This window comes from Mycotypha africana (genome assembly GCF_025528875.1).
Source record: "Mycotypha africana strain NRRL 2978 chromosome Unknown BDF20scaffold_2, whole genome shotgun sequence".
NCBI lineage: Eukaryota > Fungi > Mucoromycota > Mucoromycetes > Mucorales > Mycotyphaceae > Mycotypha > Mycotypha africana.
In genome coordinates this window covers 613,973-629,226 of record NW_026515726.1, presented here as the reverse complement: position 1 = coordinate 629,226, position 15,254 = coordinate 613,973, and the positions used below count along the sequence as shown (strand labels likewise).

At 37.9% G+C, this 15,254-nt stretch overlaps 4 protein-coding genes across 4 annotated transcripts; all 4 read right to left on the bottom strand.

Moving 5' to 3' along the window:
• Positions 1-2,138: 2,138 nt before the first annotated feature.
• BDF20DRAFT_787751 (uncharacterized protein) lies at positions 2,139-2,306 on the bottom strand (the record flags this gene model as incomplete). The annotated part of the gene is made up of 1 exon (XM_053076133.1): positions 2,139-2,306. A coding segment is annotated over one exon (168 nt), but the record flags the coding sequence as incomplete, so codon positions are not given.
• A 2,490-nt stretch (positions 2,307-4,796) lies between these two features.
• BDF20DRAFT_815597 (uncharacterized protein) lies at positions 4,797-5,617 on the bottom strand (the record flags this gene model as incomplete). Its single annotated transcript, XM_053077094.1, has 3 exons — positions 4,797-5,107; positions 5,233-5,314; positions 5,393-5,617. 3 exons carry the CDS (start codon positions 5,615-5,617, stop codon positions 4,797-4,799), a joined length of 618 nt encoding a protein of 205 aa, XP_052938833.1.
• A 251-nt stretch (positions 5,618-5,868) lies between these two features.
• On the bottom strand, positions 5,869-6,529 carry BDF20DRAFT_850451 (uncharacterized protein). Its single transcript, XM_053079954.1, has one exon. The coding sequence runs from the start codon at positions 6,459-6,461 to the stop codon at positions 6,180-6,182; it is 282 nt and encodes a 93-aa protein (XP_052938832.1). The 5' UTR covers positions 6,462-6,529; the 3' UTR covers positions 5,869-6,179.
• A 1,085-nt stretch (positions 6,530-7,614) lies between these two features.
• On the bottom strand, positions 7,615-14,571 carry BDF20DRAFT_910080 (Dopey, N-terminal-domain-containing protein; the record flags this gene model as incomplete). Its single annotated transcript, XM_053083672.1, has 10 exons — positions 7,615-8,023; positions 8,098-10,959; positions 11,036-13,271; positions 13,344-13,494; positions 13,567-13,695; positions 13,760-13,840; positions 13,903-14,049; positions 14,123-14,241; positions 14,321-14,341; positions 14,427-14,571. 10 exons carry the CDS (start codon positions 14,569-14,571, stop codon positions 7,615-7,617), a joined length of 6,300 nt encoding a protein of 2,099 aa, XP_052938831.1.
• Positions 14,572-15,254: the final 683 nt, after the last annotated feature.

Genomic DNA, 15,254 nt, shown 5'->3' with positions numbered 1-15,254 from the left:
ATCTCTCCTCTTAACTCTTTCATCTTTCTGCCATGGAAATCGTGCAATATAAAGCGGCCTTATTATTGTAGAGGCCTTCTCAAGGTTCGTCTAGTAAGATAGACTATGAATACGATGCACTTTTTTTCCGAAGGATTGTCAAACTTTTCCATGTTTTGTGTTACCACCGTCGTCTATTTGTCCTTCTTTTCAGGGCCACATTACTATATCCTCTGAAAGGAATAAAACTCGGCTGAGGTCGACGTCTGTATGCCAAAGAATGGAAAGACAAACAGGCTTGAGGGTAGTTTCATTTAGAAAAGTTTCACTTTTCTTCTATATCAATATTAGGAAAACTTTATCAGGATGAAAATGCGTATCCTTTATGTGGTTGATGATCATTAATTTACTATGATCTTCGAAATACATTTCATTGTGGAGAAAATGTATCACATCAAGTAGCATTCTGTTTTGCAAAAGCATTAAAGAATCAAGCACAGTCTGAGCAAACAGTGATTCACTGGTAATACTAGGAAGGAGCTTGGAAGATATGGTTTACGTCATGCTTAGAAAGCGTTATAGATGATTATAGTGAACATCACGCGAGAGTCCATGAGAGCAGGATACAATTCACCTGCGCACAGTTTTCCCAAAGTTGGGTCAAAGGCGCAATTGCAGTGGGGCAATCCTTTGCATTGTCTTTATCCCTTTCTTCTAAATAAACAAAAATGCATAAAGATATTTGATCTTTGAAGAAATAGAGGTTGTTGTACAATGATCAGTGACGAGAGCTCTCATCGCTCGTTAAAAGAGTTTTACAAAGCTAAATAGATGCAGTCCAGCAGCGCTGCCTGAGCAAATAGCTGCTGATAAGTGCAAGCATGATGCTCATTCAATGCAATTGGCCAACTCACATCTTTCCAGTTCTTGATTCATTCAGAAAGCGTCATATGATGTGTTTTTTTTTTTTTAATCTGCCCAACAGCTAAATTGCAATAAGCTTTCTTTTGTGAATACCATAATATCCAGCAGAATATGGAACTCGTGCCATGTACTAAAAAGAAGAATGAAAGTGCTTCAAAGTTACACTGCTTGTCAATTCGTCATTTGTGGGTTTTGTGGTATGTCTGTCGTGCTGTCTGTCTTTCTTTTTCTTCTTCTTTTTGTGTTCAATAACAATAACCGTGCATTTTTCCCTATTTATCAATGAGTTTACCGTTTCTTTTTTGATTTGTGCATATAAATATGATATGATTCTAGAATTGATTAAAATTCTTCTTGATGCTTGTCACTTGTAAACGTGACAAGCCATCAGAATGATATGATTGCAATAGAAAGCGTAACATCAATTGTAGGTTCAATACAGATGTCCATAGACATTGACAAATAAAAGGAAGAGATTACATCATGCATGAACATTTTATTATCTTATACGCTGTCTATCAAAGGAAAAACGAGCATCAAAAAAAAAAAAAAAGAAACCAACCAAAAAAAACCAAGAATACATGTTGGATTGTTGTGTTACTAAGGTAATCAACATGCATTCATCACACACATACACATGATGTATTTGGCTTTGCTCTTTTCTAATGACTTACGGAAAGGGAAGTCCCGATGGGAACGAAACAACGTTACACGGCTTGTCAATTAAAAACCAAAAAAAAAAGAAGACAAATCAAATGATGATTCAGAGAGCCTTATTTATTTATTTGCAAGCAAATAACATAATTACACTACTTACTAACCAAAGTTGAAAAATAATGACGATGACGATAGAATAGACTATATGCAAAATGAATAAGAACAAGATATACAACACAAAAAACGCCAAGAGAAAGCCATAGACGGAGAAAAAAGAATAAAATGTATATGTAATGTATAAGTTATGTATATGAAGAAGAGCGGGCATACTAATAAAAAAAGATGTGGTGGGTATTTTATAACAAAAACGAAAAGAGGCGTACTATAGAGTCGTCGTTTTTTTTTTGGGAGGGGATTTTTGGATCTTTTTGAGCGATGTCATTTTCAATGATCTACATTAAAAATTAATGGTTGTTCAATGCTGCTGCTGTTGCTGTCTTTCTTCGTTTCAAACCAGTTGATGAGGATGCTTTTCTTGACGATGTTAATGTGGATGGTAAGTGTTCTTTGTTGGGTCGATGAATACGGATATGTTGAGAGAGATTGTCTGTTCTTGAAAAACGTTTATCGCAATTATCATAAGGACAAGTATAAGGCTTCTCTTTGGTATGAATTGATTTAATGTGTCGCTTTAAATGTTCAGAGCGTTTAAAGATTTTACCACAGCCATCATAGGAGCAGGGAAATTGTTTCAATGCTATTTCTTGTTGCTGTTGTTGTTGTTGCTGCTGCTGTTTGGATGGGTTGTGGGCTGCACGCCTCCTGGGTGTTTTTGTTGATTTAATAGAGTCGCGTTTTGTAGAACGTGTTGTAGTACTCTTCCTCTTTCCACCACCGGCTTTCTTCTGAGTCGATTTGTTTAATTTGTTAGCCTCGTTATTAGGGTTGGTCAAAGGTGACACAGAGGAGACCATGGGGTCAACATGAGTAGAAGCATTAGTAGCAGTGGGTTGTAACCAGACATTATCGAATAGCAGTTCTTGTTGCTGTTGTACATTAGTGTAATCAGCTCCTATCATAGAGGGCGAGGTATTGGCACTGGAACTCGTGCTAGCGGATGATTCTGACGAGTAATAGTAAGAAGTGGTGTTGTTGTAGTCTTGAAGGTTGAAATGTTGTTGAGGTGGAGATGGCAGTGTACTGATAGCAGATGAAGAAGAAAGGACTGGCGTCATTTTCTGTGCTGTCAATGTGTTTGGAGTAGTAGCAGTAGTTGTGGTATGTAAAGGATCAAACATCATAAAGTTTTGGTATAATTGCTGTTGATTGTTATAATAAGTTGCTGGCCAGTTGGCAGCAGCAGCGGCGGCAGCAGCAGCAGCGGCGGCGGCAGAGGTCAACTGTTGTTGATAAGGATCAAACTTGTTGTCGAAATCTTGAAGTTGTCCTTGTTGCTGTTGTTGTTGTTGGTAAAAGTAATGTACAGGCAAAACAGTACCAGTACCAGTAGCAGTAGCCGTAGTAGGATGAGTAGAGCCGTAAAGACCAGTAGTGCTGTTGAAATAGTAATAATCATTATTCAAAGGCGAGTTTTCAGTTGATGTGAATGATGCATCACTACTATTTGTTGTCAATTGGTGTTGGAAGTGGTAATCACCAAAGGGAGAAGTAGAGCATCTACGGTGTTGCTGAGGACTATCCATAGCAGAGATAGCAGTGGGTGGATTACTTAATAATTGGTGATACATTGTCGATGAAGATGTGCGAAAGAATGAAAAAGGTGAGAACTGCGTAGATATGCAATTATAATGTTAACTTCGTCAAGAAGACTATATATTGATTTCAAAGATAAAGACAAAAATAGAGAACGAAAGAAAGATGGAGAAGAAGAAAAGAGATATGGAAAAATGGCTGTGATATTTATAGTCTTTTCTTATTTGACTTGGTGCAATTAAGATCAGAAAAAAAAAATCGAAAAAAGAAATCGGTAATGCAGAGCCCCTTAACATTAATTTCATGCTGTTTAAATGATTTTCAAAGTAAAAAGAGTGAGGGTGTGCAACAATACAACAGACACACATTTACACATACACACACAAAGTTATTATTACTACATACACCCCACTATTTTTTCTTCTCTTTTACCCCATTAAAGGATCACTGCTGCAACAGAGCGAGACACTCGGCCAACATTCCGATTTCAATCAATTTAAAACACAAAAACTTTCTCATGATCCCCTTCTCAAAGCACCAGTGATCTACAATAATAAACAACGAAATTCATTGTTAAAATTTGACCGAGACACAGACAGACAGAAAAAAGAAAAAAATGAAAAGGGTTCAAAAAAAAGAAAAAAATCAAAAGGAAAATCTAGATCTTCAAATGGTATATAGATATTATCTAGCCAGGTTATGATAGAAGACAGATTGTTCCATGTACAAGATGATGGTAGTAAATTTTATATTACTAATTTATGTATAATGTAAGTCTTTTTACAGCTGTAACCATGTATGTATATGTATATTTTTATGTGTGGGTGAGTGTGTGTGTATGTGTGAGTGTAAGTGTGTGTAATCTAAGATATAAAAAAAAAAAAAAAAGCAGAATAATGAAAACAAATAATTAAGCCAATGGAAATACAACTTTCCTTTTCAAGTGCCTATGACGAGTTGATCTTTGCTGTCGTTTTGTCATACCATGATCCGAGCTCACAGGCCATCCTCGTGTGCACCACACACATCAAACCCAGTAAGTCGAGGCTTCACTGAACTGCCCACTGCTGGAATACCCAAATAGGAGCACGAGTGAACAATATGAATTTTATACGTTAGACCTTATCCTAATCGGTGATTTGATCCAAAATAAAATTCAGGAACAAGACAGGTTTTTTTTTTTTTTTTTTAATTTCCTTTTTGGCCCTCTTTTTTGAGATCACATTTACCATTCGCGGTTAAAAATCGAGAAAACAAAAAGACAGAGCAAGAGAGACGCGGCATTTGAATAAATAAAGGAGTAATGAAGGACCTTTTTGTCAATAAGTTAAATACGGTGCATTAGAATAGATACAAAAAGAAGCAAGATAAACGTGCTCAGACTGTAAAAGTACATTTAATGCATACATAATACCAATAACACATTACATCCGAAAGAGAGAGAGACACACACACACAGCTTATAATATGCTGTATGTAGTTATAAATCTGTATATAAAAGTACAATTGTTTACTATTAAACTTTAATGATGCTGTCTACCATCCATTAAACCTTCATCATTATTAAGGGCTGCAGTAGTAGCAGGAGTAGTAGTGGTATAATGATGACGACCGGTACTCGCTTCAGCTTCTTCTTCTTCTTCATCATTTAACAAAGACTCTGCTTCTTCAGGGTCTTGGTTGAATCTTGGCGATTTGAATAGAGCAACGATAAAGCCAAGAATAAATGACAGCAAAAAGATCCATTGAGAATAGTAGAAAATCAAGCCAAAGACGGGTGTATTTAGTGTAATCCTGTCAATCAATGTAGAAGACACGGTGGGTGTACAAATTTCTGTATTGTACAAATCTGGGGGTTAGTTTTCATTGTTCTTTTGGTTCGCTTTGTTATACGCACACACCCACACACACACACACACACGCACTCGCACTCGCACTCGCGCATCGCTCGGACTTTACCTTGTGGAGCATAAATATCGCAAGGAACAATTTTATCTACTTCGTAAGAACAATCTCTACGTCCGCCGTCCGTATGGTTACACTACAGTCAATAATGAAATTGTTTAGCTTAATACTACTTCCATTGGATTGATTAAAAAAGTAGACAAGCAAAACTTACAAAGACTTGACTTCCGTAATGTGCATATCCGGGCGCCACAACAGAAGTGACTGAATAATTTAATGCAAGTAATCCAAATGTCAACAGAATAGCCGAGATGAGCAAACCTTGAGGTGCAGTAGATCTTCTCTTGATTCGATAAAGTGTGACCCACAGGAATTTAACACCAATTTGTATAATGCCCATCATGGTGGATAGGAAAAAATATAGAATGATGGCCACCATCAAAATGTAATCCAAGGGGAACAGCTAAATATAGAAATGTTCCCGTTGTCATGGTTATGATTCTGGGGTATCCATGGAGACAACTGCAATTTTTTTTTTTTTTTTTTTTTCTTTTCTATTTACCTTTTGTAAATGCACAAAAATGAAATTGATTGGATTAAATAAGTCTGGATGACTGATAATATAACCGCATTTTCTACCACATACAGAGAAGGTCACTTTATCAATTCTACACAAAAACATTCGTTAGTTTTGTCAAAAAGCTTCTCTGATTTCAATTTTTTTTTTTTTTTTTGCTTAGCAATCCCCAGCTATTTTACATGGTCATAAACATAGAAACAACCAAAATAACAGCAAATGACAGTAAAATCAATCCAATCAAAACCTAAAACAGACAGGGATCAGTTACACAATAAGAGATCATAGTATGTCGAAGCACACACACTCGAGCTGTACCTGGAAGGGTCGAAGGAACTTTAGAAAGATTTGAAAAAATCCAGTCTTGTCCTCTTTGATACCATTTAATCGGCGTACTAGGATTCTATCATGTGTATCGTTCAGCTTAGTCTTGAAATCTTACTTCTGAAAACAACACGCATAGGAATAATTCATACCTTTCTTCATCATTCAAGTTCTCCAATGTACGATAATCATGTGAGCTAAGTGCCTTATTAGATCCGGCATATTTATGTTCTATTCTCTTTTGTTGTTCTCGAACAATCATCAAGCGATTGGTGATTTCATCATTTTCTCTATCAATTCTACGTTTGCCTTTGATCAGTTGAAACGGAAGGATGGATAGTCCCGGTGCCTGATCATCCATCGAACCAGTAAGTAACGACATTTAACCCAAATCGACTCTTCTCTTTTTTTGCTTTGCTCCGACTTACAGTGTAGATAATAAAAACTGCCATACCGGGTATGAATAAACATCCAACTACAAACCAAACCGCTTTAGCTCCGTGACTTTCTGTTAACAAATGTCTGAACCATTCCAAATCAATATGAGGCGGCAATACATTAGGTTTCAAGAACAATCCGAATAAGAACAAAAAGCCAACAATCGCTACAAAAAAGATGGTGTATTTCAAGGCGTTGATTCTTCGAACGCTCTTTGGTTGATTTTCTTCATCATCTGCCTCTTCGTAATAGAAATAAGCGTAAGGAATCACGAAAAAGCTCATGGATACAATTGAACCATAAAAGACTGAATAGACAAGAAAATATACGTTATTGCATGAATTGGAATTTGTCTGCCCCGAATGTCTTATCATACAAGAAGCTGTCAAAAATTTCCGTCTGTTCCTCTTCTTCTTTCTTACCATAATACATGATTTCTACGGTCATCGTCATCCAATACACTGTATCTTTATCAGCCCATAATTTTTTCAAGCCTGTCTTAGGATCGACGGTAGACGATACTAAAAAGATATCGATGGGTAATAAGGCGGCAGTGGCAAAAATGAGGGCTAGAGCGAGCATAGTGACAAATGTAGCAGAAAATTCACACTGTCGTCGGCTTTGGAAATATTTCGTAAATGCAATACTGAATATAGACAATATCTAGATTTTACAATACGGTGTCGGTTAAACCCCAACATTGTTGCCATGTCCTTTATGAACAAAAGGGTAATGCCAAACTTACACATGCCGTAATGGCAAACACTGTCCAAGCAACTCCAATAACTGCTGGCATTGAATTTCAACTGGTTATTATTTTAAAGCTTTATTCTTGAAATATCAATTTATACAATGCAAAAAATAAGGAAGAAGGAAAAAGAAGGGAATACTTTAAAATCGCTGTGGAGTAGTAAGAAAGGGAAATAAAAAATAAATAAATAAATAAACAAAAAATAAGAATGAGAATTTATTACAATGGGATGCCACGAAAAAACCGCTTAAATCAACGTGATGTCATGTTTGTTTCACTTTCGCCCTTTTTCTCTTATCGCAAATGGTTGTCCTTGTCAATGGACATATATCCAAACAGCTCATATTTATTCTTCCTCTAAAAGATCATTCTGTAATAACCTTTCTATAAAGGGTAAATCAGGTCTAGCTAATGTAAATGATGACTGGTATACATAAAGTCCAATATGTTCAATGAAGAAAGACAATTGTCGAATAGATGTGATATGATGCATGGTTAGCATTGGACGTTTCAATAGACCCAAAGAGGGTTCTGCAGTGGATGCGGGTGATGATGTGGTTGAAGATAATAAATGACTGCTATTAGCGAATGAGTAATCAAACGCATCTGGTTTTTCTGATGTAGTAGTACCGTTGTTTTTGGTGTCGACCTGAAGTGTTTGATGTAATGATTCGGTGAGCGGAATGGGACCCTCATTGCTCGAGGACTTGTTGATCAGTGTTTCTACTGTATCACGGATGAAAATCCACTGATAACTATAACATAAACAAGAAAAGAGTGGTGTAAGGAAACGAGCACTTCCACTGTTGAGTCATGTTGAGTCACTTACATCTGAAACGCGTCTAATTCAAGGGCACATAGTAGATCCAAAAATTTGCATCCTGCCAACAGCGCTTGGGCTTCTTCAGGCTTGTCTTGGAATCCCCCCTCTGTTGCTGTAGCCGATTCTATGAAAGAATTAAACAATCGCATCAAGTCTGTAATCAATACCGGCCAAAAGTTCATGAGATGCTTTTGAGAGAAGCGCATCAAAATAATCCTCAAACACGTGTAGATCTCTACATGAACCATTTCTTTATGATCCAGCTTGAGCAATTCCACTATTTTCTCCTGTATTAAAGGTAACTGATGGATATATTGATCGACCGAACCGGCTAAAAGCACAAAGGATAGGCGGCGCAGGTTGAGAGATCGGTTAAGGGCCTCTTGATCTTTGTTGGTAAAGAAAGCCGTAGAATAGGCTGTTGTACTTATACGCATCATCAATTCGGTCATACGCTCCTTTTCAATGGTAAATATGGTTTGAATAATGCGCATCCATTGGCTTGCTGTCGTGCTGCTCATATGGAAGAAGCGGTTGTCGATAAACATGTCCCATATTTCTTTTCGCCATGTTTTGTACGTAAAAGGCATCCGAGCCATCTCAACAAGTTGGTCCATAATTACTGCCTGTGGTTTTGACTTTGATTTGAGAGCAGGTCCAATGACATAGTAAACTAGGTTATTCAAAAGTGAGTTAATTTTGTCGTTGTCAGCTACTAATTGACGCAGACGGGGTATGACTTGACTAGCGAGGTATTGGTTGATTTGGTTGATCAGAGCATCTTCATTACGCTTCCAAATAGCTCTCTTTTCCATCTCAGAAACGCTGCTGAATGAAGGGTTGTGTCGCATATTAGCATGGTTGTTATTTGTTGTATTCAATTCTGTCTCGGTTGTATTGACAGCAGCGTTTGTGACATGAACAGATAGGTTGCTTTGACTTAAATTGCTATGTGGATAACTATCAGTAACCAAATCACCCGTTGATGACTGCTCCAGAATGCTTTTCTCTTCCGATAAGGTATCGTCATTCAAGGACACATTCAAGGAGGACGATGACAGAGAGGATGCTTTGGTTGTAGTGCCACTACCTCCAGCCGCTCCTGTGGCACGCATCATCCATGAGCTCTGTTGTTCCAATGACTTCCCAGCAATCAAAATACAATAATCAATACAACGTTGGTATAACTCTTGCGCATCTCTTCGCATACGTCGATCTTGCTCATATGTGCTTGACTTGCTTAGTTCCTCCAAGGCAACCGTAAGGAATCGCATCAGGCTTGGTAAAAACATTTTGTAGGTGCTGGCCTGAGATAAGTAATCTTTAGAGAACTGATGAATAATTGGCCACAGAAGAACGAGAGCTTCTGGATTTCGGATATACCCGCAGTAAATCTCGGTGAATCTCAAAATAGAAGTAGGAGACAGTTTGCCTTGGCGTAATAATTTGCGTCTTCTGCTTTGATAAGTGCCAGGCGTTCTTTGACGAGTACTATCCAACAACGTCGAAATGATATGCTGCGGCGTGCTCGATAGTGTGTTTGATAAAATGTACATAGCCATCATATTGTACTGTTTTTTTGTAAGCTGTTCCTTATCGTCTTGTTGTTGTTGTTGCTGCTGCTTTACTTGCGGTAAAACATCATCATTGCGAATGAATTCGAGTGCAGTGGGGTTTTCCATGAAAAAAATCTCTATCCAGCCCTCCACATAATCCATTGCAGAATATTTAAACAATTTTTCAAAGATCGCTTGTAGTCGGTCTTTTGCCTGATCTGCAGAGTTGGAAAAACTTTGAAGTATAGCAGCCGTTTTCGCATCGCCTAGTGTCTCAATAACTGTGGCATTCCATTCCGGCTTTCTAAATGTATACCAAACGTTCAACAAAATTTGTAGTAGGACGGGCAGTTGGTACATGATAGTGTCGCGCGGTCTTCCCAAGGATATGGCTGCAGACTTGTGTAAATGATGCAGGTGGTCCCCGCCACCGCCAATGATAGCAGCATCGTAGCCATAATGAACTACTTGTGCAAATCCAATTAAAGCAGAGCTTTCGTGGTGAGGTAAAGATGGAATGGGTAAATGCAACTTGTCAAAACAATGAATAAACCAGTCGTCACTGAGTTGGCTTTCTGTTAAGCAAAACATCAGCATTTTTTCTAATCCCATCAATAAAATCATCACTTCCTTCTCTGCTGAGGAGCAAGTGCAAGTGGCAGTCGTTTGATGGTTCTCATGGAGACTGATTTCAATAGTATCACAACGTAGGTTGATTTGGTGACACACACACATGAGAATAGGTAAAATAAGACAGCGGAAGCCGTGCCTAATGTAAGGGAGAATAGCAAGTACAAAATCCATCCAATGCTGATGCATGATGCGATTTTCATTGACAGTGAAAGCATCAAGGATACATTTGACTAGCAGATCTGTTGTCTGCTGCATCAATGAGATAGCGTCTGTATTATAGCTCCCTACTTGAGAATTACTGCTAGCTGAGTTGATGCTGCCCGCAGATTCCCGTTTTCGATGTTGACGGTGTAATGAGCTTGTGCTGTTGTTACGCGCAGACGACTTCTCTTTGAACTGCTGCAAAGTGTTACTACTACTGTTTCCGCTGGCAAAATTGATAGCTAAACATGCATGTAATAGGTGCAGTAACTTTTGTTGAAGTTCCATGATTTTTTGATCGATACAGAAGAGGAGTTTGTTCAAAACAGAGTGATAGACTTGCTGCAAAAGGCTCATTTGGACGTAATCTAATTTTGATACTATCAGATATAATACATCAGCAGCATGAAGTTGAATACTACAGACAGACTTTCTAACAGCTTTTGGCTGTTCCTTGTTGGCTTCCGTTTCAAGAAACCTATAGCAATCGGAAGACACGTATTCTAACATGAGAAGAACTTCATTGCTTCTTAAACGGAATTAATTATACTTACCTAACGGTGATAAGGACAACCAAATCCAAGGATGACAGTGAACCACTCGTGTCTATTTGAAAAACACTCTGTGCCAATTTGGCAATTCTACTCTCATGGCTAATTGTGTGATTTTTGAACGCTTTCAAGACACTTAATCCTCCAAAAGAAATCAGTGTGATCAAAGAAGTAAACATGTAATCTACAACATCCATATCGAACGACTTTTTGTACACATAGTAGGGTAAACAAGTTGTCTTTCCCTCTTGCTGCGACTGATCGACTAAAGATTGATGTTTCCAATCAACAGAGAGACTCGCACTCTGATAGAGTAACTGTGAATCCATTAATGACAGAAAGAAAGGCTCTAACAGTCTTACATAACTTTTCAAATGACGTCGGATCCATTGATCTCCAGTGCGTCGTTCTAACGGCGAAGCACCTTCTCTTAGCAAATCTAGTATCAAAAATATAGGCCTTGCGAAAACAGTACTGGCTTCTGGTAAATTTTCTGACAGCTCCCAAATAATTCCAAACTTTCCATAATTGTCTAATCTTTCCTGTTCGTCTGTTACAATCAAATAGTTAGAAATAAGTGCTTCAACTTGATGGGGTATTGCAGGTGAAGCATCTATAAGAAGCCACAACAATTCAACAGTCCGCATGTGGAGTAGTTGTGAAGAAGGCAATAGGAAGCACCATAAGGTGTGCATTATGGCTTTGGTATGCAATATAGAATTGACCACTGAGTAATGAATGAACCTTTTACGTTTTACTAGTAGTGTCAGCGTTGATATGCTGGCATCGACAATACCAAACACCCTCAACTGTTCACAGCATTTAATAAGAACATCTGTAAATTCTCTGCCACGTTCAAGTGTGAGTTGTTCATCGGCATATTTGACAATATAGCTGATAGCTGAGCAAACACCCAAAAAAATACGCTCAAGTTGACTTTCCATAGATCTGGCCATCATATTTCGATTCACAACAATAAAATTGCTAGCAAAGTCAATGAAGAAATTGCTGAGATTGTCTGCTAATTCCTTTACTAGTAACTGACCTCGCAATGGATCATATTCTAATCGACCTTGATATGCCATTTGTTGCTGTATTCGCTGTTTGCTCGTATCATCAGTAACTGATAGGTCACCCTCTTCATTGATGTCACCGTTTATCTTCTCACTCTCCTTCTGCTTTCCTAAACCGTAATATGCCCTTGCGTACTCTAAAATATCCATGCCTGTTTTAAACTGTTTTCGTTTACTTCCTACAGCATTTTCCTCTCCTCCTTCCGTCTTGGGTTCATTCTTTGAATTGTATATAGGTGGTGCTGAGCGGTTCAATAAAATAGATTCTGGCAGGCGCTCTAATAAGTCGAAAATCAAATTGATCGATTTTACAATTTCTGGAAGTATATTCACAAAGCTGTTCTTATCCATCAAAGCGTCTTTGATTTTTTTAGTCATAGCCGTTACAATAAGCGGAAAATGGATATGTTTTATTTCGTCATCTGTGAAATGGATCGAGTCCACTACAAATTCCATTAACTCAAGATTCTCCACAAACGTTGAGAAAGCCTTTTTATGTGTTTTGGATGATGATGATGATGATGATGATGATGATGATGTTATATTTGTAAAGTCATTGTCCAGCAATTCAAACAGTTTTCTACATATTAAGTAAGGTTCAATCATATCCATCCACATATTAGCTGTCCTTATCACTTCAGTTTTTCCACCTTCCGTTGGAGATAGTTGAATTGAGCGTAAACTGTGCAGAGAATCAATGAATACGTTATTTACAATCGGTTGACCTATCTCCCACTTATCCATCAATGATATTAAGATTTTGTAAGGTCTTTGTTGCTCCAATTCTACCGGTGTATTCCAGGAGACGGTGGTATAATGATTGTTATGCTGGTATTGAAGCATACTACGAACAGCTTGTGTAGCAGGTTTTTCGGCGTAAGTCTGGAAGTAAAGCATTTGCGCCTGTGCTGATTCTTCGTTGCTTAATAACCAAGCATACAATCGTCTATTCAAAGACATGTCTTTACGCAACACAATACCCAAAGCTGCTCGCATCAAAATGACCAAGTCATCATAAGGTATAGTGGAGTTCTTGAGTGCAAAATTTTGAACTAACAATTCCAGCATGCCTCGCTGAACCAGTAATTGTTGATCATTCAGGGTTGCTGAGAATGCCCTAACCATCAGACTGACATTTTCCTTTCCTCCTAAAACCATAGCAACAGCTAACAAAGCACAACCATCAGTGTTAGATCGACCTTCACTTTTAAAACTGTTTCCTGACCTAAACGTTATACCTTCTTTATCTGTTATTCTGGGTAGTTTCCTTAACAAATAGTTCAATGCTGGTGGTCGCAGGCCAGGATTGCTGATAATCACTAACCACATGCAAGAATAAAAATACGGCAACTCGACTGTTTCTGATATTGCTTCCAACAATGCAACAACCTAACGTGATGATTCATTCTTTCAGTACGGTTACTCTTCTGAAATTAGCGGATATCTCTATATCAATCCTACTTGATCAAAATATTCACTTCCTTCTTCTTCTAATGCTGGCAACAAAGCTATGATGAAACCTCGCATAGCAGGCCGTAATCTGCCATTCAATGGTATATAGTACTTTTCTAATAATGACAACAATTGAGGCTATAAAATGACAAAAAAGGATTAGGATCGGGACGTATCTGAAAATGAACAGACACAACCTTACCTTGACATGAGTGGCAGCGTACTGTACAAAAGGAAATAAGCCAGTGGACCATAATGCTAGATTATCTGCTAGTTGATCCGACTAAATTAAAAAGAATTACAGGCTCAGCATAAACCAAAGAAAAATGAGTTGAGTAACCTTACCCCAATAGTATGTAAAATGTATGCATAAACTTCCAATGTCTTTTGATGCACACCAGCTGGAAAACCTGGGTTAAGACACTGTGCTAATCTTTTGGCAACCAAATCTTTACGGGGTATGACAGGAAATTGAGGATAAGCTTGAAAAGACTGCAGAGAATAATTTCCTTGTTAACAACGAGCAAACAATATATAACCCCTTTACTTAAATTTAAACATTTACTTTGAGTAATCTGCCAAGAAATGAAATGATGTCAGCCCATTCATTAACGGCGTCGAACGATTGTAAGTTTTTTTCCACTAATTGCACGTATTTTCTGAATCTAGAGTCACTGTGATACGCTAATGGTACAGTTCGTATGAAATAGAGTGTTTAGAGAACTCAACGTAGGTCATGGAATCTGTAGTGAACTGGTTTTACCTTGCTCTTTAGACTGTGAGCCTAATAAAATACATTTTGTTTTTTTATTTTTTATTTTGCCCTTTAGTAACTCTCACATGTAAAACATTGCTTTCGTGTTCTTTACTTGAAATTTCAGGAGAAGCGGAATCCATCGTACTGAGGCTTTCACTGGATTCTGAATGATGGCCGACTGTATTGTCACTTAAATTTCGGACAGATATTTTCTTTAATAGTTTTTGTGAGATTGACAGCTTGTCATTATCACTCATTCCACTTTATATTTATTTGTAGTTGTCTATTTAAAAGGGAAACTTAATAAAATCCTCAGGAAACGTACAATGCTTTGGAATTTTAAAGTCAAATTGAAAGGAAGAGCCTCATGAAACTCCGAGAAGATATATCTACAGTTTTTTAACTGCGGGTTTAGACGAAGCTAAAAAATAACTGGACGGAATGACCAAGATTTTGAGACGATTGAGTTAGAGTTTGAAGATCGAACTACACTAAAATGGAGGCGTTTACCTGTAAATATCTAGCCAGTTTCGTTCTGGCGATAATAAATATCAAAAGACTAAGAAGTTGTCTTCCGGCTGAACTCAGTAGGACGTTCCTTGTCTTTCCATACCGAAATGCTGATGGCCATCATGTTTTTTGCTGCATTGACATCGCGGTTCCATAGTATCTTACAGGTTTTGCAAACAAGGATACTACAGCCACGCACGGTGTCTAATGCTTTCAATGTATCTGAGCGACAACAATTGCATATGCGTGATGTCAAGTATTCATCAACTGTAATGGAAAGGAGATCACCAGCAGCCTCTCTTCGCTTCAATGCACGCCACAGAATACCAACGACACCAGTTCTAAGGCCTTTTAGATGAACGGCGGATTTATTGAACATTCCGTCACCAAATACAACCAGAGGAACTTTTTTGTGATCACTCAGCCTGAA

Excerpts from the sequence above, each read along its gene's own strand:
- BDF20DRAFT_850451 (XM_053079954.1), bottom strand. The coding sequence starts at position 6,461 with ATGTCGTTACTTACTGGTTCGATGGATGATCAGGCACCGGGACTATCC.